Source organism: Rattus norvegicus, chromosome 20 (genome assembly GCF_036323735.1).
Source record: "Rattus norvegicus strain BN/NHsdMcwi chromosome 20, GRCr8, whole genome shotgun sequence".
Lineage (NCBI taxonomy): Eukaryota > Metazoa > Chordata > Mammalia > Rodentia > Muridae > Rattus > Rattus norvegicus.
The window spans coordinates 1,952,166-1,975,964 of NC_086038.1; the positions used below are offsets into that span (position 1 = coordinate 1,952,166).

A 23,799-nucleotide genomic window follows, 5' to 3' on the forward strand; every position below is an offset into this window, starting at 1 on the left:
CACCATGTGTGTTTTTCTGTGACAATCTGGTAATCTTGATGGTACACAGACACACATGCACACAAAATACTCATATGCATTAAAGAAAACAAATGTATCCCTTAAAAGAGAAATTATAAACTGTGAAGAAGGTCTGTTTATTATATTACAACATAGTCACATGTCTTTATAAGTACCTTGCTCACAGCCAGTGAAGGTTGAGCATTATAAGTGTCTCTAATATTTCAGTGAGTTCTCAGTCACTAATATCTTAAGTATAGAATATATTAATGCAGATAAATATAGTTAAATTTGCATATCCACACAGAAGCTAAAAGTGCCTGAGATCTGGGCAAGTTGCTGAGTTGAGTCCTTGCCAAAGACAAAGAATGCCTGAGGCAACATCATCCTCAGCATCACTATGTAGGTGAAGGTATGTGATAGAACAAGGCCTGTCATCAGATGAGAAGAATGGACAAGAGAAAAGTTTTACAGAGGTAGAGGAGGCCAGAGTGAGAAGGAGGCAGCCAAGAGAACATGGGGGCAGATGTTAAGATTTCTCTCTGCACATATTACAGGTTGTTACGACTATTCTTAAGGGATAGATGTGTACAGGATTTCGTGTTGTCTAGATGGGCAAATTATATCTGATCAATTGGATTGGAGGATACTGTGTGGTGTGTTCTTTCATGTGATGACTTAATTGAGCTCAATAGAGTGTATGGTGGCCAGATGCACCAGGCCCACCACAGAATTGGGATGTGTATGCCTGGTGTGGTGGAAACCAGCCAAGAGAGCTGTGAGTGAGGGCAGGGCAACCTGACAGGATGCCATGTTGAAATGACTCATGAACAGCGGGTCAGAAAGTAGATGGGGGCAGCATGGGACCACCGAGATAAATTAGCGCTAGTTCCAATGGTCAGCTGAAGCCAGAAATAGTGAGAGCGCGACCACCAAGGTACACACAGGAACCCATTCTGCCACTTTTTTTATTTTTACCACAACACCAGAAAAAGAGGAAGAGAGCAAAGTCTCAGGTTGAACTTTCCAGCTGGAGGTCTCAGGCAGGTGCTTCTGCTCTGAAGACCAGCACTGGGGATTTCCACATCCTGATTTACACTCATGCTCTCCTAACCTGTGTGGCATGCTCCTGCCTAGATAATGGTGTGATGCTGGAATTCATCTCCCCTGGGTGACAGGTTCCATGAGCTACCGTACAGCTAACCACGGATCGGGGTGGATGACAGGAAGCCTCACCATTCCCAAAGGTAAGAACCACAGAGTCCCTTGCCCACTTTCCACCACTGGCAGCTTCCCTACCTTTGACTCATACCAGATCAGGTGGCCAAGATGCCTAGAGAGTAAAGCTCCCTTTCTATTCAAATATAAACTGTGAGCTGATGGATGGCTTGTACACCATCCCTTCCAACATGCCAGAAGTACACAAGCATTATTTGAGCACTTGAATTTGTCACCATATACTTAACAAATACTTTTTTTGTTTCTTTCTTGAATTTTATGACACTGTGTGGCCTTGACTGTCCTGAAACACACTGCCTAGACCAGACTGGCCTTGAACTCATAGAGATCTGCCTACTTCTGTTTCTAAAGTGCTCTGGTGCCATGACTCCTGGCATTTAAGGGTTTTTTTTTTTAATGTACTCACTTTACATCTACCTCACTGCCCCCTCCTGGTCCTCTCTTACACAATTCTTCCCCTATCCACCTCTCCACTTCCCCTTTGAACAAGTAGGGGCCCCCTGGGTATCCCATCTTCTTAGCACATCAAGTCTCTGTGGGGCTAGGCACATCCTCTCCCACTGAGGCCAGACAAGGCAGTCCAGCTAGAAAAAACTTATCTTAGAGGTAGTTTGGGGGTATCTCCCATTCCAGTTTTTTTGGGACCCACATAAAGACCAAACTACATATCTGGTACATATGAACTGGGAGGTTCAGGTCCAGCCAGTGTATGCTCTTTGGTTGGTGGTTCAGTCTCTGAGATTCCACAAGGGTCCAGGTTAGTTGAGTCTGTTGATCTTCCTATTCCCTTTGGGGCCCAAAATCCTTCCCCATATTCTTCCATAAGTGTCCCCACGCTCCAGCCAATGTTTGACTGTGTGTCTGCATCAGACTAAGTCATCTGTTAGGTGGAGCCTCTCAGAGGACAGCTGTGTTAGACCTCTGTTGGAAGCATGACAGAGTATCATTAATAGTGTTAGAGATTGGTACTTGCCCATGGGATGTTTCTCAAGTTGGGCCAGTTATTTATTGGCTATTTCCTCAGTCTCTGCTCTATTCCCTGTGCCTACATATATTATAGACAGCATATATTTTGGGTCAAAAGTATTGTGAAGGGGTTGGTGTCCCTCCTGCTCCACTGGGGATCCTTCCTGGCTATAGGAGGTAGCCTTTTCAAGTTCTATATCCCTGATGCTGTAAGTCACAGCTAATGTCACTCCCATTGATTTTTGGGCAATTCCTTTATCCTAAGTCTCTGCCTCATCCTGGAGATACCCTCTACCCTCCTTCCCCCACTAGAACAGACTGGTTTCAAATTTGTAGAGCTTTTTAGAAAGTGCTTGGGTTAAAGGCATCTTCTGGTACTCCTGGGATTTATCTTCCTAATGCTTACAAATTATTCTGCCAAAATTTGTTAATGTGAACAACTATGATTTGAACATTCAGGTTGTGTGTGTGTGTGTGTGTGTGTGTGTGTGTGTGTGTGTGTGTGTGTGTTGGTGTAGAAAGGTGCCAGTTTACTCCAGGCCTCCCCTCACTGAACTCATCAAGTCATCTAGACTAGCTAGCCAACTACCTGCCGGAATCCTGTTTTACTTCCTCAGTGCAGGGAATAGACTACTGCCTGACATCTTACCAGCATTTTAGTTGGGTACTGGGGGCAGCCGTCACACTGAGTCCTAAACCTGCTTCAATACGAGGGGGGGGTGCTCATTCCAGGAAAAAGGTTCCACACAGTTCTGAAGACCTTAACAGATTACCTGGAAATCTCAGAGCAGATGGGGGCACTTTCATTCTTACTTGTTCTCAGAAAAATTTGCTTCCCATGGTCCATCTGTGTGAGAAGCAACTTCATGCTAGTAACCTTCAGAGAAGCCTTCATCACTCTTGCCAAACTGCCCCCTCCCACTCACTCCTGAGGAACTCAACTGCCTTGTAGACTGTGGTCCAAATGATTATTGATTGTGTTGTAATCATTGCCATTCTAGGCATCCATTCACAGTATCCTTGGTGGTAGTACCCTCCCAGGAACACAATACAGTTACACAGTCTCTTGGCTGTGTGAAATCCTGATCAACACCCCTCTCTCAGTCATTCTTACTGGGCTCAGTAATTGGTGGGACTCTCAAATGAGTACACCCCACCCAGGTATTTCTAACCACTAGATTTAAAACAGAAAAATGACTCTGTGGATCCTACACTCTTGATGGGTTAGATTTTCTGTGGTAAACCTCAGACATGATGCTTAGGAGTAACCCCTGGGTGACCTGGAAAGTTGTGAGTTCTAATGGAGTTCACTCACCAGTTCACCAGTTGCATTTATGGCTATAGAGGTGGAGCACTTCAGTTCTTCTGTGAAGTGCTTTTTGAATCTCAGGACTCTCTGACTGCCTCTCCCAACACTCTGTCTCCTGCTCCTCTAACAATGCCATGTATGGATCCAATCTGGACTCTCTTTTCCACTGTTTTCTCCAACACTGTTTGCCATCCACATAACCAGCCAAGATGAACTGAAGTAACAGAGATCAAGCTAGGTCAGGAGGATTTCAAAATAGAGCAGAGAGTCTGAATCTACATGAAGCCCAAGGTGAAATTGAACCCAGGATCTCAAGAAGGTATGGGATGTGGTTGGATTTGGAGTCGATCAGGGAAAGGCTCAGAGTACAGAATGGGAACAGAGCTTAAGATGACAACTGGGCTAAGGTGGAGACCAGGTTTCCCTAATGCTGCCCCAGGAGAGATGCATTCCTTTTGCTCTCCCAGGTGAGGTCCTTTCTTTCCTGACACATACACTTGACCTTTGGATGCTGATTCAGAGACATCACTATCGGGACCATCAGGAGGAGAGCCTCAGGGACAAGGGTCTTCATTGTGCTTGAAGAGTGGAGACTGAACTTCTGCTAGTCAGTATATAATAAATCTTTATTTGAAGGAGGCTGATTGGTTCTCTAAGAATTCCCATTGGTAGTGATGCTGACCCACTGGGCTTGGTCATGGAAAGATGAACTCCTAGCCCTGCCTCCCCAGCTCAGATCCATTGCTGGGGACTGGGATACTGGAAGCAGCGTCCGTGGACAAGTTACCCTGATTGTTGCCACCCTTGTCCTGGTATCCTCTGAACCCATCTCAGAGGCCAATAAATCAGCAATTCTTTAACATTGTGATGTCAGGATATCCATAAAATTTTAGAAATTAATCTGCACTCAAAGAACTTATGACTATGGACATTATATCAGTTCATGTTCACTGTGAGAGAAAGTGTGATATTTCAGACATTTGATACATTGAACACACAAGTAATAAAATATATGTATGCATAAAAGCAGAATGTTTACAAACTACTTTTAAAATACAATGATATGGCGAAAATAATAGATGAACATTTATGATTGTTACATTCTCATCTTCCCCATTATACATCCCTAGGACTTTGACCCTGTTTTTTAACATTTTAGTATCATTTATATTGTGGAAAATAGTACTTCATTGAAATAAACACGAAGAATATATGTAATATATACACATATTATGTATTATATATGTGGCAATTATGTAAATATTAAATATATTATATTAAATATATAATATTTTGTTGCATGTAGCTTTTGCTAACCTGCCTAAGCTCAAGGAACAAGGTGTGCTCCCAGCCCCCACCCAGCTTTCCTTGAATTCATGGATGACACAGGCACACAGTTGTTCAATTTCAACTTGCCTTTTGACATAATTTCTGGACACTACCATCTCCCACCAGGATAGGCATGCCGTTATCAATATTCATAGCTCCTCACCTCCCTACCTGCCCTCAACTTTAGTTTCTCAGTTACATTATGTCCCTGCTAAACACCCCTGACTGCCCACCTGTAGGAGTGGCTGCAGGCCACTGCTCTGCCCAAGATCTTACATGTCTGCTTTGTGTTTTCACTCTCCAGGGCATTACAAACTCTCCTCTCCTTGTTTGCCTCTGTTCCTTACCTCCAGGGACTCAGAAGTCCCACCTATGTCTTCTGCTCAATGATTGGTCTATGGCTTCTTTACTGACAAATCAAGAACCAATTGGAGAATAGGACCTTAGCACCATGAACCATGCCTACACCTCATCTTTTCTCTCCAATAAAAAAAGAAGAAAAAACTCTTCTCCAGACATAAATTGAACAAAACTATAACAATCATTTAAGTTACTCTGTGTGGTATACAAATGACATCCAGTCCATCCTATTTGTCAATTAGATAAAGTCCTCTACCCTCATTCCTAACTTAAAGAATTATGATTCTATCCCTAGATTATGTTTAGATTTTAGTCTGTAAAGTCATCAGAAAATCATGTTTTCCACTCTATATACTCTCTCTCAATGTCAAACAGAATAAGTTTGATTATGAGACTAAAACTAGTCTTCAACCCCATCACAAATCTGAGAACAACTTAGACATTACCTGGGTATATAGGAAACACTAAATGTAGCTTCTCAAACTTCAGCAATTGTAGAGAGAGCTGACTCCCTGGATAACCCATAATTCTTCAAAATGTTGGAGCATCAGTCTTCAGCCATTTGGTCTAGTTTCATCTGACAGACCTTTGGAAACAGGATTATGAAAAGATGTTTTTACCTTGTCTTGGCTAAGCTAACAGTCAACTGTTCTGTATACACTGTCTTTTTCCTGGACAGTATTTTGTCTACAGATGAACTAGGACCAACTTTCAAAGCCAAAACTTCTCAATTAGTAGCTCAAGTTTACACACTGATTGACTTCATTCAATGCATACAGACCTCAGAGTTCTGGGCAGGTAAAAAGAATAAACAGGATGATAAAAGAAACTCTAATAAATCTGTCATTAGAATCCAGTGAAGGGTGGGTAGACCTCTTCCTTTTGATTTACTTTTTGCACATACTACACCCCATATAGGAAGGGATTTACCTGCAATCAAATTATGTCCAGAAGACCTCTCCTTCTGCTTCCTAAGCTCAGAAACCAGCAGCTGGCAAAATTCTACAACCATTCCTTCCCCCAAGTTATTTCAGGCCCTTCTGCCATCTACACAGACTATATTCATTGGAATTTCAGAGAGGCCCAGCCAACCTCCAAGTCCACCACCAGTTTCCCTTTGTTCAGTCCAGTGATTCCATCTGGCCCAAGCAGGTAGCTAAAGGAATGCTAGAATAGACTTATAAATGACTCTTTATGGTCATTCTCTTCACTTCTATGGCTGTGAAAGTAGCAGACATGACACCATTCATTACAAATCCTCAAACCAATTCCTTTCAGATATGACACTCAGTTTTTAGTCAGGTTCTGGGTCAGAGCCATCTACCATAGGAATTGGAGGGCATGGAGCACAGTGGTCCTGAACTTGGGTGATGATAAGAGATCAGCTCCAGACAGTTCCCATTTCATTTCATAAGCATGACATCAGGGAAGCTGCTTACCTTTCCTAGACTTCTCTATGGGAGTGACAGGGACAGGTGGGTGGGTAATAGAAAGATGACCTCTTGGGTGCTGCGTCTCTAGAATCCTGTTTCCCACCTCAAACCCGAGGTGGACTGGTATCCTGGAAGCAGTGTCTGGGCACATGTTGCTTACTCTAATGCTTGTTCTGGTCTTGTTGACAAAATCCTTTTGAGTCCAGCTTGGGGGAGAATAAGTTGGCAATTCCCAATCATCTTCATGACAGGATCTCTACACACTTAGAAAGTGAATGGACCACAATGTAGTTCTGTTTCCGTGGAATCTATCAAACCGTACTCACCATGCTAGGAAATGAGATATCTTATTAAAGATATTGTAACTACTTACATGTAAGAATGATATTTTAAAGGACAATTAAGTATTTTTCAAGGAATAATTATGGTGTATAGAATAGACCCTTTTTTCCCCGATGCTTACATTCCATCAAGAACCTTTATCTTTTCCATCAATGAGTGAGCTGTTTCCTTCTTTTAAAACAGCTTTCTATTTAATTTAACAAAATGTAGCTTAACAGAAACATGTAGGCTATATATATTTTTTATGTGTCTCTCTGTGTGTGTGTCTGTCTGTCTGTCTCTATCTCTATTTTTATGTGTATGTGTGTATCTGTTTGTCACTGTCTCTTTGTCTCTGTCTATTTCTTTGACCCTGTCTCTGTGTATGTTTATAAGTGTGTCAGGGGGCAGTAATAGAATATACAGTTGCCTGTATAGGACAAAGAGTCACCATAAATACTGGAAGTGTAACTAGAGAAGGTTGTGGTTGACATATCTATGCTGGAAATCTGGTCTATTGCAAGAATAGCAAGTACTTTTCAATGCTGAGCCAGCTCAGCAGCCACAGGAGAATATTTTTATTAGTAGTAAATAATTGTAATAAAAATTTATTTTAAGAAATTTAAAATATATTATAAAGTAATTCAGTGTTTTTATTTTTTAGATTTATTTATTTATCTTACTTATGTGAGTACACTGTCACTGTCACCGTCTTCAGACACACCAAAAGAGGGTATCAGGTCCCATTGCAGATGGTTGTGAGCCACCATGTGGTTGCTGGGAATTGAACTCAGGACCTCTGGAAGAGCAGTCAGTGCTCTAACCACTGAGCCATCTCCCTAGCCCAAATGTTTTTGTTAATATCATCAGAATAATTTTTGGAGATGGGGTACAGTTATATAAACTGTCCTATTCTGGGACTTTTTAATGTAGGTAAAGCTGGTCTAAAACACCATCTGCCTTTCTGAATGCTGACCTTAATAGCAAAAGGTATGGGCTAGGAAGATAGCTCCTCAGGTAAGAGCACTGACTTGGTCTTCCAGGATAACTGTGTTGGATTGCTAATGTCTACACGGCTGCTCACAATTTTTTATGACTCCAGTGTCTTGGGACCCCAACCTCATTTCTGGAGAACTTAGGGTGCAGAGACATATAATGACAAAATCCCCAAGCAGGATTCATTCCTCTGGGCCCCTTGTAGAATTCTACCTTTGATGCTCTACTAATTCCTCACATGTGGCACTTCTTAAAGGTTGTTTTCCCTGTGGACTTGAGACACCATTGGATCATTTGTTGTCTGTTGCATCTATGTCCCTAGAAGAGCCTTGTATATGATGTATGTATCGTTCCAATAAATGTCATTTTTAAAGGAGGTCATGGTTTGACCAAGTCCTTAGGTGCTTCAGTATTCACAAATTTAAGTAAAAATGATCAAGAAAGTCGGTTGTAAATTGTAAAAAATAAAATCAGTTTTTTAGGCTTGCCCGTGCTCTGAATAATGACATGAAGACCTTAATGTTTATTAACAACTTTAGGTAAAACAACTGGGCAGATTCTGGGCTACTCTCATCCTAGAATGCTAGCCTGCCCCCTTCTCAGCCATGTGTCCTGTAACCTGCCATTCTTAGCCTAGCCCTGGCCTCCTTCCTCTGGATCCCCATTTGACCCCCACCCACCCTTTCTCCCTGGGCCTGGAATTCCAGCCTTTTCCTCACCTGCCCAGCTATTGGGTGTTCAGATCTAAGATTATTGACCATGAAGAACGTGATGGAAAACAATATTTTACAAAATACTGAGTCAGGTGATACTTCATAATAATGACAATACAAAAGTCCAGGCTTCAACCAGGTATCTGGGCACAGAAATCAGTATTTGAATACACAGTGCACAACATCATCCTCCAACAGTCAATATTACCACAAACTTCCCAAAACAATTTTAAGTATAAGAAATTGTTAAATTGTTGAAGAATCCAAGTGTCCAAAATTACGAATGTTCCTTTTGAGGGCTGAGATTTTATCCTTGTTGTAGATGGCTAGAGAGGGATTGGTGGGCTGTGGATTTATTTGCATTGTACAGTAGAGGGGCCTGAGAATATATTCATTAATTATATCCCAAGGGAGTGCAGGATGGGCAGGAAGAGGAGAACCAGGAGCTTTGAGTGGCAGTAGAAACAGGGGTGCCTAATTTAGAGAAGTCCTCGTTTTAATTATTTTCTTTGTGTGTAGTGTCCTGACACACCATTCCGACCTGGTAGACTGGAGTCCATAGCTGGTGATATACTTGTATGTTGGGAGGTTAGCATGAGCCTCCATTCCTGTCATTTCCAGTGTAAACAATTCTAATGTTTTGTCTCTGATTCTTTTAAATGGGACTGGATTCCATGAAATGGAGGGTTATGCTGCTCAAAAAAAATGTTCAATACTTCTCATTTTTTATAAAAAAAATTTAAGATTATGTTTACAAAAGTGACATTTTGGAACAGCACAGGGGTCATTTCACATCTCTAATCCAGCACTTTGGAAGAAGAGCTATAAACACCAGGTGATCGAGACTATCATAAGCTACTTGAGATCCTGCCTCAATACAACAATACCCACACTCGCACTGAAACTGTACACTTACAATCTGTATAACTTGCTAAATTCCTGCCATCTCTTATAGACATGGATAAGTAGAAATACTTGGCAACTTCAAGGAAGGCTTGTGTATTGCTGCATACACGTGTAATGCCAGCACGTGAAAGGTAGAGATAGGAAAATCAGGAGTTCGATCATTAGAGACCCATGATGTGGGAGGACACACATGCACAATCTGAAGAAGCTCCATAGAATAACCTGGGACAAATTAGGTAACTGCCATCAGAAGAGGTGTGTGATGGCCAGAAATGTCCAGCTTATTAGTAAAGTGAAATTTTAAAAATGAAGAGCTATTCAAGGGGCAGGGGGAGACTCCTATTCCTATATTTAACTCTGAAACTCACCAGATGAACCTGGAGAACCTGAGGGGGTCTCAGAATTGGTTTGCTTCTCTTTCAAATATGACTACATTTAATAAATTCCTTTTCCTCCTTTTTATTTGTCTCTTTCATTGTTTTTTTTTCTTTTGGCAAATCTTAGCTTACTAAAATTGTCAGAAGGCATGCTTTGCCAGTAAAACTTCTGATGATAGTACCACCCTTAAATTGTGTATGGTCAAGGGTCCATGGTTTTGTGGGGGCATTTAAGGACACACCCATAATGCTGTCAGGAACTAGGGCCAACCTAAGGAGAAACGCCACAGGCTCATATTCAGTACTGAAGGCAGGCCTCAGTCCATGCATAGACATAAAACAAAAACAGATGAGGCAGAGACGCACACTTCCTAAGGATGGAGGACATATGACCCACAGGGAGAGTCCACTAGACTGCCCAAGGGAAAAGTCTCTGCAAATTTGGTAACAACCGTCTGAAATAGAAGTTACCTACAGACATCTCTTAATATATTAGCAAAGTAAGGTAGGAAATGGTACAAACCAGAACAAAAGGAAGTCATCATTTCATAAATGAAGATTGGGGCGTGAATAAAGTACCCATCCTGTTTCCTCCAGGAGACTGAGCTTCAACTCCTAGCACCTGCCCATCAACACACAACCATACAAATCCGACCACAGGGGGATTTTTCTGATCTCCACAGCCACAAGGTACAATCATGGCGCTTGGAAATCCATGCAGGGGAAAAAAGTCATATACATAATAAAATATATTAATTAATTGGAGAGGATGGGAAAGGAATAAAAGATAGAAACACTGAAAATAGCCACAACAGGAGAGATTGTGGAAATAATCTCCCTTCAGGACACAGCCAGATCAGTGGCCAAAGCCATTTTTCAAATACCTCTGCTTAGCTAGTCTATTGTTATTTACCTAGTGACAGTCACCATCCCTGATCAGCCTGCAGTGGCAGAGCAAATTCAATATCTCTATTGTTTCCCACAGTCTGCATATCTTACCTACAGCCCACCACTGGATTAGACCCAGAGCTGCAGGAAGCCAGCCTCAGGGGAAATGTCATACAAATAGCATAGCTGGTAGGAGCCTGAAACCAACACGCAATGGGACCATGCCCAGTTCCTGGGGCCTGAGAAAGTTCTCTAGGCTGGGTGGTGAACAGGCAGCACAACTCTGTGCCTGGATGATGCAGAAAGCCAGGCAAGGCAAAGCTTTCCATTTGGGAAGCCTTGGGTTTCCGGTAGTGCCAGGGTCAAAGGTGGATTTCCCTTGGCCTGTGGTGGGGCTGCATAGCATCCTTGTGGGGTTCAGACTGAGGTTCTATCTCTCAGTACCAATACTCACTTGCCAGAGTCAGAGCCCAAGCCAGCATGGCTGCCAACAGTAAGAGGAGGGCTAGAGCTAACCAAGTCTTCCCCCTAAATGATAGTACAGATTTAGCCCAGTGCCACGGACCATTGAGGCAACCCAGGGGGACTGGTTTCAGGTGAGTAAGGAGTCGGCGAAGGACAAACAGACACAGACACAAGGTGGTCTTGGATCTGAGTGCGATTTTACTGTTCAAGCATCAGACTTTTATAATCGTAAAGCAAAGCAAAAAGCAATGCTGCACATACACAGGAGCAGAAAGGACAAAGGTTATCAGGAACAGTCTCACAATGTTCTTATTAGATATTCACAAATTGGACCCAACTCCAAGAAATCAGTAAACCATTCATTTGCAAGGTGCATGTGAGGTTGATGTTATCTCTAATGTGAGAGACAATAGCCAAGTTGGCAAGCCACTCAGTGCACTTGTGGTCAGCAGTTAATTATCTGAGATTCTACAGTAACCTTCTTCTTGTTGCTTTGTGAGCTGTCAAATTAGACTCATCATATGTGGGCTTCTTTCTAATTTCTTCTAATATATTTAATTCTAACACTAACTCTACTTAGGGGCTATTGTAACTTTGTAATGATACTATCTCTAGTCTCTTTAAATAATAAACACCATGGGGGGCGTGATTGTGCCAATTTCTCCATAAATGGGAATGAATAATATGATACCTTTTCTCCATTGTGATTGATCCATTAACTCCCAGATTCATCACAAACTCCTGTATATGGCAAGGGATCAGGGGGAGCACGCTGTGTCCCCATCCTGCTAACAGGGAGGAAACCACCATCTCCCTATTACAAGCCATTGCCCTCTGCTATCCATGAATCTCTTAGGGATGCCACAAAGCCCCCTCTTTTTAGAGATTTCAGGGTCTTATAAAGGAAACTCATAAGAGTGGGTGACTAGAATAATTTACTGTCTAACCATCCCCACTTTTAATGGCTATATGTCTTTACAGGCGGTTCTGGTAAAGTAATTCTTACTGCTGTAGTTCAGTCAAAAGTCCCTATTCCATAAGATAAGTGTTGACATTTTCCCACAGAAAGGCCAAATCCAAAATAGGGTCGGTGGTTACCTCTATTGCATTTTCTGTGATCTTTCCTTGTCCATGGGAGGATAGTAGGGCAGAACATGCCCTGAGCAAAAGTACACAGGGTAGAAATGAGTTAGCAAGAAAAGACGTTTCAAGCATGGCAGCCATGGCACACAAAGCACGTATCCTTCTGAGAGCACAGCCAACCCCTCCAGGAGACTGACTTCCTTGAAGTCATCGCCTCGGGTGAGTGTGCCAGGCTTTTGCCCAGTCACACAGACTCTACTGGAGGGAGTGTGGCAGTTCAGAATGCTTATTATTCATAGTTCATTTCTGAGCCTCTGGAAGAGGCTGATTGTCTTCACTTAGGGTACCCAGTGGGAGGTACAGAGACCTGAAGGTTCATGGAAAAATTAACTACAGGGGACAAACCTCCAGAAGCTCGCTTGCTGACTGCAGATTTATCTCTGGGCCCTGATATTCTGGGAAGAGTGTCTTGGGACAAGTTTCTTATCTTGATCCCTGTTGACAACATCCTTGTGAGTCCTAGCAGTTCTCTCTATGATACCACGCTGACATTCCAAAGACCCTCAAGACACAAAAACGCAGCCCAAAACTCTGTACATTCATCGGGAATCTTTTAAAATTATCGGCCACCTATTTCATGGTCACCGTTTAATATCTCGGAGACTAAAGACCCAGGCTTCCTTACACTTATCCATTTCTTGGGTCCTATGTAGATGCAACATCATTTTCCCACATCTGTGTTCACAGGGGCATCTATTAGGTCTGATCTTATCTTGGTGCCACGGTCTGCATCTGTGGCATAGGGTAGTTTCCATATATCTCTGTAGCTGTTGCATGGCAGAGAGTAAAATAGGAAGCAACGGTCATACAGAATGAGAAAGACTTCCTGTACCTCAGTTGTGCCCCCCTACAGAAAACAATGGCCATGAGGCCAGATGTTGCTTAGATTTCTTTTTTTTTTTTTTTTTTTTGCTAGAGGCTTGTTGCTGTGTCCCAGACATAAAGGAAGCTCTTGGACATGTTGGGGAACGTCACCAGGACAGCCCAGAGCACTGAGCCCTGCCTACACTAACCTGTGTCTGCTTCCAAGTCATCTCTCCCTCTCTCAGCAGAGGCTGGCCCTGAAATCTCCATCATTGACTAAACTTTCATTTTCACTGAACTACAACTTCATGCTTCTTTGCTGAAGATAAGCATGTGCCTGGTGTTTTGATGTTTCTTGCCATGGTATTTGGCTGATTCATGGACCAAACATGAGTAAAACCTGGTACAGAAAACGAAGTGTGATATCCTGTTAGAACCTGCTTTTACTGCCCTGAATGCATTGCCTCCTGTGGGTCTCAATAAGTAGGTTGCCACCACCTTGGCAACACTCTGTTTCCAAAAGTACTTGCAGTGTGATTAGAATAAAAAATTACAGTTGTAAAGTAGCAACAAAAATAATTTGATGGTTGGGGGTAACCCCAACATGAGGAACTGTATTAAAGGGTCCCAGTATTGGGAAGGTTGAGAACCACTGCTTTGGACAACACACTGGCTAACATTTGCCAGCAGCAGTGGGAAGCCCAAATATAATAGATCAGAAAACAAAACAGGTTCTCACTAGGGAATCACTGAAGCTCGTTGGAAGACTCCCCGGAGGAAAACCTCACCTCCAGGTAAATCTTAGGCTGCAGAATGCTAGAACATAACATACAAAGCAGCAATACCAGCCCTGGGAACAGAGCCTATGACAGGCCTGAATCAAGATCAGCCAGGACTGAACTCAGAGACACATCACCAAGACGACAGGAAGAGAGATTCATGCTAATTTTCCAGAACTGTACAGCATTCGTTTTAGACATCTCCTCAATCACAGGTAGCTGATCTCATTCTAGGATGCTTAATAAAGGACCTTGCGAAGTAACAACCATTTCCCCAAAATGCGAATCCTCCATCTATTTCCAAACTGGGCTCCTGGAGCTCTTCTTCCTGCCCACCCTGAACTCCTGTGCAATATACTTAGAAATATATTGTCTTCCTCGTACAACATAAAAAGTATAAAAGTCCATTCATCATCCAGTAGACCTGTCCCCAGTTGACTACAACGACGATAATATCTAAGATCCCAAAGAGCATTAGTTTTTGTTTTGTTTTTGTTTTTGTTTTGTTTTGTTTTGTTTTGGAGCAGTTGACTTCTACACCATCAAACTAAGGGCTTCTTAATGATTCCAAGGATTTCTATGAAAAATATGTAGCCATATTAATGACTGGGTCTAGGCAATCGTATGAGTAGGACTTAGAAAAAGAACAAACTACTTCAAAATAATCTTCATTAACCTAGCATCCACTCACAGTACAAGGTTCTCCTGTGGATGAGAAGGCACCAATGAAGGATTCAATGATGTTTGAAGACATCAGTGTTGACAACCTTGAAGAAGTATCGCCTGTGCCATTTTAGTAACTTATCAATAAAAAATTACAATTAGCCCACTTGGTTTGCAAATTCCTTTCATCCCAGCAATTTGGAGCCAGGGGTAGATGGATGTCTGAGTGCTAGGCCAGTCTGCTCTACATAGCCATTCCCAGGCCAGCTAGGGATACATACTGAGATGCTGTCTCAAAAGAAAACTAATCGGCCCTTGCTGCTCTTGCAGAAGACCAGAGTTGATTTCCAAGCACTTCAGTCTAGAAGTTCACATGGTCCATGACTCCAGATCCAGGGTTTTCCACTGCCTCTTCTGCAACTTAAGAGTCCCTACTCCTTGCATACACACAGAGACACAAAAATACATGCAAGATGAAAGTGAGCCTTGAGATTGTTTCTCCTAAAATATATCTGAGGAAGTGCAATTTTCTGTGTTTCTATTTAAAAAATGCTACAAAGAAAACACAAAATCCTAATATCTACAGTGGGGAAGAAGAAAATAAGGACTCCCAGAAATGTTAAATATCCAAAATGCTGTGCTGACAGCACCACTTCATGTTGGAAAACAGTTCTTTCTCTTTTTACTCAGCTTACATGCAATTAGTTATCAAGATCTGCACTGAAACAAAACATGAGAGATATGGATTGGTATAATTTTAAAAAAAAAGCACAGTCACCATGGAAGGCTATACAATGTCTAAGCATGCACAGAGACTCAGTCATTGAAGGGTTTGACAATCACTGACTTACTGGCAGAGAAACAGGACTCTAGAAACGCCCCACCCCCAGGAACTAATCTCTCCAAGACCCACTCCATCAGGTCTACGTCACTAACTATGGGAAATGTAAGAGAAGCCAACCAGCATCAGCCACATTAGGGTTATAAGGTGAAGAGATACCAGTCCTGATTAAGACTCTACACATCTTGGAAGATGAGGAATCCTATACCAAGCACCCTCCTCCTCCTCCTCCTCCTCCTCCTCCTCCTCCTGTTGGCGACCTTGGACCGGACCGGGTATTGTGCAGGTGGGTGAGGGGCCTACAGAGAAACGGCCTTTGGGGGAGCAGAATGCTATGCACCTCCTGGAATCCCCATCCCTGCATCTTCTCCTTAGCCTGAGCAGACCCTTTCTGATACCCTAGCTGGAGGACCCCTGACCCTCTCCTTCACTCAGGTCCAGAGGCCCCACAAAACCCCTGCTCTGTTCGCTACCAACCTGTTCTGAGTCAAGGTGAAAACTCAGGGTCTCAATGTGCACCACCCACAGGTTCACACTGGCTGCAGACTTTCAACACTGTGATTTTGGAGCCTGGAATGACAGAGCCCCGGTTGATCCAGGTCAGCTATGTAGACTCCATCCAGTTTCAGGGATTCGACAGCCAAGCTCCCAATGCGAGTATGCAACCTCGGGCTGCTTGGATAGAGCAGGAGCCACCTGAATATTGGGAGAAGGAGACAACACAAGTCGTGAGCCTGACACTGTCAAAAGGACGGATTCTTAGGTATATAGCAAATGAAAATCGACACAGCAGGAATGGTGAGTCACCTCAGGGCTGAGATCATGATATCTCATTGCCCTCATGGTCTGACCCAATAAGCTCCACTCTAGGACCCCAAGTCAGAGATTCAGACGTAGTCCAAGGGGCCCCTGGAGACCTTTAACCTGAGAGAACCACAGACTGTGACCTGGTTAGGGGTTTAGATTGAGACAGAATCCTGGGAGGGGGAGAAGCCTCACAGTGACCATAGGCTGAATGGGACTGGGGCAGATTATCGCACCCTGCAGGAAGTTTTTGGCTGCAACTTGGCAAATGATGGGACCTTCCTCCGAGGTAATTACCGGCTCACCTATTATGACTACGATTACGTCACTCTGAATGAGGACATGATCTCTTGGAGAGCAGAAGGCGAGATAGCTAAACGTTGGTTAAGCATATGGGAAACCGAAGGAGTGGGAGAAAGCTGGATGACTTACCTGAGAGGAACGTGCTCAGAAAGGCTTCTTAGATTCCTGGAACTTGGAAAGAAGACTTTGCTGCGCTCTGGTAAGAAAAACCCTTGACAACTCCTTCTCTCTCTGAGATTGGAGCTCCTGTCTCCCTGAGGCCTCCTTCTCAGCAGGGAGCAGCTGGAATACTTACACTGTCTTGCATCAAAGGGGAGAGAGGGCTCCTCAGTTTCCTGTATCAACATGACAGAGAGAAGGGCTCTCCAGAGGATTCACACTTCTCCCAGGATAGTTCAGGGCATCAGTTAAGCAGCAGGTCCCTCTCATTTGCATGGTGCATCATAGCCTCTCTCAAGGCCTATTCACTGTCCATGCATGATGACATTGAATATCTGACCAAGGGTTGCCAACTCCTCAGACCCCCTTTCTAGTCATAACCAGAATTATATTTGTCTAGAGGGAGACTATAGTCTCCTGGTCGGTACTGCCTCATGGATACCTCATGGTTATTATAAAATACGGCCATCAATAGATCATCCACCTGCTGAGTTTGGGCTTCTGTGTGGACGCTGCTCCCTCTCTCCTCCACATCTCCCATCCATTTCAGGGTTGGTCACATGAGTACTGATCAATCCCCAAGAGGAATGCAAAATACCTGAATTTTCCAATTGTTCCCCTCAGATGCCCCCAAAACACATCTGACCCACCAAGTAAGACCTGATGGCAACGTCACCCTGAGGTGCTGGGCCCTGGGCTTCTACCCAGCTGACATCACCCTGACCTGGCAGAGGGATGGCAAAAACCACACCCAGGACATGGAGCTGCCAGACACCAGGCCTGCAGGGGATGGAACCTTCCAGAAATGGGCGGCAGTGATGGTTCCTTCTGGAGAGGAGCAGAGATACACATGTCATGTGCACCACGAAGGGCTCCCTGAGCCTCTCACTCTGAAGTGGGGTGAGGAGGGGATGTGAGCACACACTCTGCTGTAGGGGAAAGTGAGCTCTTTAAAGAACCAGAGCATGATCAGGGTTGAGAGCTAGGGTCAGACTCCTCACTCTTCCTTCCCCTCCCTCACCAGAACCTTCAACAACCATCCCCATCGTGGCAATTCTCATCGGCCTGATTGTTGTAACATTGGTGATAGGAACTGTGGTGATTCTTCGGGTATGGAAGAAATAAAGGTAAGGAAAGGGCAGGGTCTGAGTTCTTTCTCCCTTGAAAATCCAAGGCCAAGACATAAATGTACCCTGCCTCATTCCAGGAAAGAGGTATCCACAGAGGCACTGGGGACCGTGGGCTGACACTAGCTCTATCATAAAGCATAAAGGAAATAATAGAAAGATCCTCTGCCCTTGTGATGGGTGTGATGGAGACCTGATTCAGATTTCTACAGAGAGATGTCACAAAGATGGTCCCTGCTCAGGACAGACCTACAGAAGGCCAGTTAGTCCTCCTTACATGAAATCGTACATTGTGTTCTCTCCTCAGTCCACGGACTTCAGTCACAGTTTTAGAAGCTCCCCTGGCACTTGACCAGGACATTCCTCCCATTCCTGCAACTGCACTCCTTCCTCAGTCTCTCACTGTGTTCTTCCCACAGGTGGGAAAGAGGCATCCACACTCTGGCTGCCAGTCATTAAGTGTTGAGTTGGTTCCTGAGACCTTGCATTAGGGAAGACAGGTACCCATTGTGGGTGATCACATATTTTCTCTCTTGTGGGCTCTTAACAAGTCTAATTCTGTACTGCCATAGGTATGGACAGTGCCCAGAGATCTGATGCATATGTGTCAGTAGAAAAGGAAGTAATAGGAGAACACATTCCTGAGCTGGGTTGGCTGGCTATACTGGATTTGTTTTTAATGTGGCTTTCTGTCAGAAATCATGGATGAACAATTACCAATCAGAATTTGTTCTCCATTACTTCCTTCTATAGGGTAAGTTACGTACCTTGTGTGGCTTCAAAAGCTCCTGACTTTTCTCTCAGTGGCTGGCCTCTGTGTCCAGGTCTCTGTCTCCTGTCAGTATGACATAAGGAAGTGAGTTCAGGCCAGACCTGAGCACCACTCCTCTCCACACTGACCTGTGTGTCTTCCACAGTCATCTCTCCTGATCCAAGAGAGGCTGGCCTGGGAGACCTCCATCACAGAATGAACTTTAGTTTCCAATGATCTGTAAATTTAATCTTTACTCTTCAACATGAGAATTTTGGTAAATTTTTTTGGTGAATTCTTCACATGGTTTGCTTAATGAGTAAACCCAATCAAAGCAAGAAGAGACAAATAGTAAACATGTCTTGTCTTGGACGTATCTATGCTTTCCTAGGTGCCTCTCTTTCTATTTCAACTCATGTTTGTCTATCCATTTCTCATCCTAATAAACTTGAACTTTCCTTCCTACTGGGTGTCCTGAAATTCTTTCCATTTTCAGTCAAGAATCTCATCTTCATCTGAACAGAATTTTCTGAACAAAAGTCCTTAGCTGACACGTATGCAGCTTGGAGTTGTCCCCCACCCTGCACCAAACTGGGGCTGCCATTGTTCCTGCTGGCCACAAAGGAATCTCTGAAGTAATGAGGGACAGGTTGCTTGGATGTCACTGAGCTGCTCTTTTCCTTTGCATGTTACATTCAGTCCTTCCCTTTAACTATCTGAAGGTCCACAGAGTATTTTTTGAATTTTATGTGTTTTTTATCTGCCTGTACTTTTGTCTGTGTAATAATTACATGCCTAGAGTCTGTGGATATCAGAAGAGTTCCTCAAGTCCCTAGACAAGTGTGAACTAAAATGGAGACAGTAAGAACCAAACACACAACATCTGCTGTAACAGACAGTGCTCTTAACTGCTAAGTCCTCTGAATGCCCTCAAGACCCACATAGTGTTTCATGACCACTCTTGTGCCATTGATGACCTTAGAGCCAGCCATACCCCTTGCTCGGGTCAAATGGAAATAGGCATGGATTCCCAGGAAGGCATCCACTGTTGCCCTAAAGGCTTTCCTTTTACTCAAGAGACCTTTCTAGCACTAAACTGAAGTGAAGTGACTGTGGGGGTCACCCAGAGGGTAAAATCTCAATGAACAGAACCTTATGCTAAGGACACCTGATTCTTGAACAGGAAAACTGTCTCAGTCGTTAAGAACACAGCATGGTCACTTACAGAAGCCTGGGTGAAGGAAGGTTCATTAAAAAACGTGAATGACTCCCTTGTAGCTTCAGCACCAAAAGCCAAACTTACAGGCAGCTTGGCCAGCCAAAACTGTTTCTCTCTTGGCAATTGCTTATGGCTTTTATAGACAGGGAGAGGGGCCACTGGACCCTATGTGTTTCAGGAGCCTTCTGAGCTTGTAAAATCCATAAGCTTCCTGGGTCTTAAGAGCCCCCCTCCTCCAGTCAAAAGGGAGCACTTCCTTGGAGGAAATAGCTGCACAACACTGAGTTACATAAGGCTCTGTCTCAAAAGCCAAAACATGGGCCTAGGAAGATGCTTCAGTGGATAAAGCATTCACTGACCAATGAGGAAGGTAGTTTGGATCTCCAGAACCCAAAGAAAAGCCAGTAGGCACAGCTGGATCCCCAACAGCAATGCTAGCCCTCTGGAAGTGGAGGTGGAGGAAATCCTATAGCAAAGTGGTTGGGCAGACTATCCAAATCGGTGAGCTCTGGGTTCAATGAGAGACCATACCTCAGTAAATAATGGGAATTTTGATTGAGGAAGACACTCATGGTCCGCACATGCACATCACTCACACACGCATTTGAACACACATACCCATGTACATGCACACGACACACACATGTGTACATATGGAAAAACATGAAACCAAAAACAAGAATATGACTTAGGTTTTATTTCATTGAAGGTACGGTCCATTAATTGAAGATCATGTCTTCTAAAGAAAATAAAAGTAATCCCTGGGCTGGTGATTTGGGTGGTAAAGGTAATTGTTGCCAAGCCTAGGGGTCTGATTCTAATCATCTGATGGTGGATGGACAGAAGGTTTCCCAGTTGTCCTCAGAACTCCATGCAGGTGCTGTTGAACAGCACTTGTTAGAGTAGCCCAGGATGAGTGCTCAGTGTATGAGGACTTTGTGCTACAGCTGGCACAGAGGAGTACTGGCCTCAGATGCCACTAATGAAGACATCTCTCCAGAGGAAAGAGGGGCTCATCCATTCAACAATGTTTACTGAACATTGTCTACATGGCAAAGAACTTTTGCAGCAGGATACAACAAAGGTTAAAAGGCCAGTATTGCTAGCAATGTCCGAGTGGAAGAGAGAAGTCACTCAAACAGAGTAAGTGTCCCTACAGGACATGTGAAGTGCTAGGTGATGGGTAGTACAAAATACGGATGTGAGACAAGGCTTGTGATTGCTTTTACTGGGGTGCTCAGCAAAGGCCTTCACTGGACTGTGAAGAAAGATCTGAGGGACATGGAGGAACCTGTCGTGTGTCTGCAGGAAGTTGTGGTTGTGTGGTTTGTTACTTGTGGTTGTCGCTGTGTTCTTAGTAAGCAAGAGGATCTTTCAGTGCTTACACCCATGACCACAACCTCTCTATGTTCTAGGGGAAAAGTGGCTCTAAGCATGTGTTGAGTAGTCTTGTGGGAGAGGAGATGAGAAGTACTCCAGGACTTGTGGGTACTGAAGACGATAAAGGCAACCTTGCTTAAAGCATGGACATTTTGAATGACATGGTAGAGAAAAGTTTAAGGCACAATCTAGTCTTCCAGGCTGGACATGACAGCCACTTCAACTGCCATGTGAGCAACTGAAACAGCAGAAGGGACTCAATTCTCTACACAGTTTCAAGATGGGACTTAGAGTATTTGTCAGTGCATTGGTTCTGTGGTACAAACACAGAAAGGAAGACACGGATGGCGTGGTGTAACTGAGAGACGCTGTCTCCCTCAGCATCTCCCTTCCAGAGTCTGGAAAGGCCACATGTCCAGAGGGGAAATGGCAGGAACTTGCTCTAGAAGTAATTGATCATAGATGCCCAATGGAAGCTCAGGGGACTGGAGTGATGGCACAAGCCAGAGAGTCTGACACTTGTTGGCGGATTGTATGGGCTGATCACTTTATCTCAGAGACTTAGCTCATCCTATATAATAAGACCATGATCTTCAGAAGATAAAAGAAGGAAAATGAAAATCACAGATGTGATGGCACACACACACACACACACACACACACACATACACACACACATACATACATCCACACACACATACACACACACACATACATACATACACACACATACACACACATATATACATACACACACACATACATACATACACACACACATACATACATACACACACACATACATACACACACACATACATACACACATACATACATACACACACACATACACACACACATACACACACACATACACACACACACATACACACACATACATACATACACACACACACACACACACACACACACACACTTGGGCAGTAGAAACAGGAGCTTCAGGAGTTCAAATCCAGCTTTGGTATAGACTCAGTCCATAACATAATATATGAGAAAACAATTAATTATAGAAAAAATTAAAAAATGAATTGGCCAGGTTGGTGGTCTGAAAACACTGAAGACCTCTAGATGAAACTAGAGAAAAGCAGGGAGTGACATCAGTTAATGACACTTAAGGCCATTGAAATTAGTGAGGGCTAAAGAAATGGTGGTTACAGGAGAGAAAAGCAGAGCTGAACGAGCTCTGTGCTCCGATATAAGTGGTCTGATGAGATCAGAGGTGCAGAGATGGCTGCACCATTCTGGTATCATGGCAGTGATGAAAAAAGCAACATAAGTTGCACATGAAATAATGAAAGCCACCTTTTGGTGAGAAAAAGGAATAAGGTAGAAGAGGGAGATCAAAGGGAAGGGACTTGAATGGAAAAAGAAATGGAAAGGAAGACATAAGAAATGAAAAGAAAGAAAAAGAGAAAAGGAAAGAGTGAAAAAGATATTGGAAGTGAGTAAGTGTGGAAAGAGAAGAAGAAAAGAGAAAGCAAAGTGTTGTGTGTCTTGGGAAAAGAGGAATAGATATAGATTCACTCGTGATTGGACATCTATTCATTAAAGGTAGACAAAAAAATTATCCCATTGAGGCAATCAGCTCATCCTTAGGTGCAACCAATTGCTTTCCAATTGGAAATTCAGCTTAGTGAGCTGGTCAGTTTGCTGGGATTGTTCATACTACTGTTCAAGGTTACTTACAGGTCCATGGATGATTCAAAGACAAATGCATCCCTGGAAAACCCACGCCAGCATATGAAAGCTGAATCCTTATCATTCCTGCACAAAAAAATAAAAATAAAAACATGCAGTGTGCTGGGAGGGGGATTCTCTTCTCCACACCAAGTCCGACTGTTTATATAATCTTTGGAGAAGTCTTTTGCAAACCTTGACAGTTTCCAGGGCTCCCAAGGCCTCCCTCCAGAAGGAAGTGTTCCATAGCATACAAAACTCTACTCCACTGTCTCCTTCATTCTCTTTGTGCATCTTTTATGATGTTGCCTCAAAGCCTTGGGTGTGAGTGACAGATGTGCAACTTCCCTGCTCTGTTTACGGCTATGCATTGTGATGCCACAGTAAAAGCAATTGTTCTCAGGATCCTAACCACTTATGAATCTCTGGAGTACTCCACCACTCCAAAGACTAAATGAGGCTGACAACACAATCTGAGTACAAACACCAATGTCCATAAGGCAGTTTTGCAGGTGCATCATGTCCATTTAGCAAAACAAGAGCCATGGCCTCTCCACTGGGACCTATGACAGTCATAGTCTTTTCCACTGGCTTACTGGGTGACAGTGCTTGATGTGAGTCCCCCCATCCCCACCCCTCTTAAATTGAACTTGAAAATACTCAGCTCCATCGCAACAGATAAGGCACTATTGCAGCAATGGGGCATACCTTACTAGGTATGTTGGTACTGGAGCATGCAGGGTCTATACCCAAGCAGGAATGGTGACACAATTCTCTCCCAGCAAACCTACATATTTGGGTTCAAATTCAGGGTCTTGTGCACATA

General features: G+C 43.5%; 1 protein-coding gene and 1 pseudogene across 1 annotated transcript; one reads left to right on the forward strand and one right to left on the reverse strand.

The window, feature by feature from the left end:
• Window positions 1–11,317: 11,317 nt before the first annotated feature.
• H2-M10.6l (histocompatibility 2, M region locus 10.6 like) lies at window positions 11,318–22,206 on the forward strand. Its single transcript, XM_039099370.2, has 5 exons — window positions 11,318–11,330; window positions 16,061–16,330; window positions 16,563–16,838; window positions 17,423–17,698; window positions 17,823–22,206. The coding sequence occupies exons 1-5, from the start codon at window positions 11,318–11,320 to the stop codon at window positions 17,921–17,923; spliced, it is 936 nt and encodes a 311-aa protein (XP_038955298.1). The 3' UTR covers window positions 17,924–22,206.
• On the reverse strand, window positions 15,775–17,922 carry RT1-M10-2-ps (RT1 class I, locus M10, gene 2, pseudogene; annotated as a pseudogene).
• Window positions 22,207–23,799: the final 1,593 nt, after the last annotated feature.

Coding starts and splice junctions, on each gene's coding strand:
- H2-M10.6l (XM_039099370.2), top strand. Junction 16,331..16,562: donor AAATCGACACAGCAGGAATG/GTGAGTCACCTC, acceptor GGACTGGGGCAG/ATTATCGCACCCTGCAGGAA. Junction 16,839..17,422: donor GAAGACTTTGCTGCGCTCTG/GTAAGAAAAACC, acceptor TGTTCCCCTCAG/ATGCCCCCAAAACACATCTG.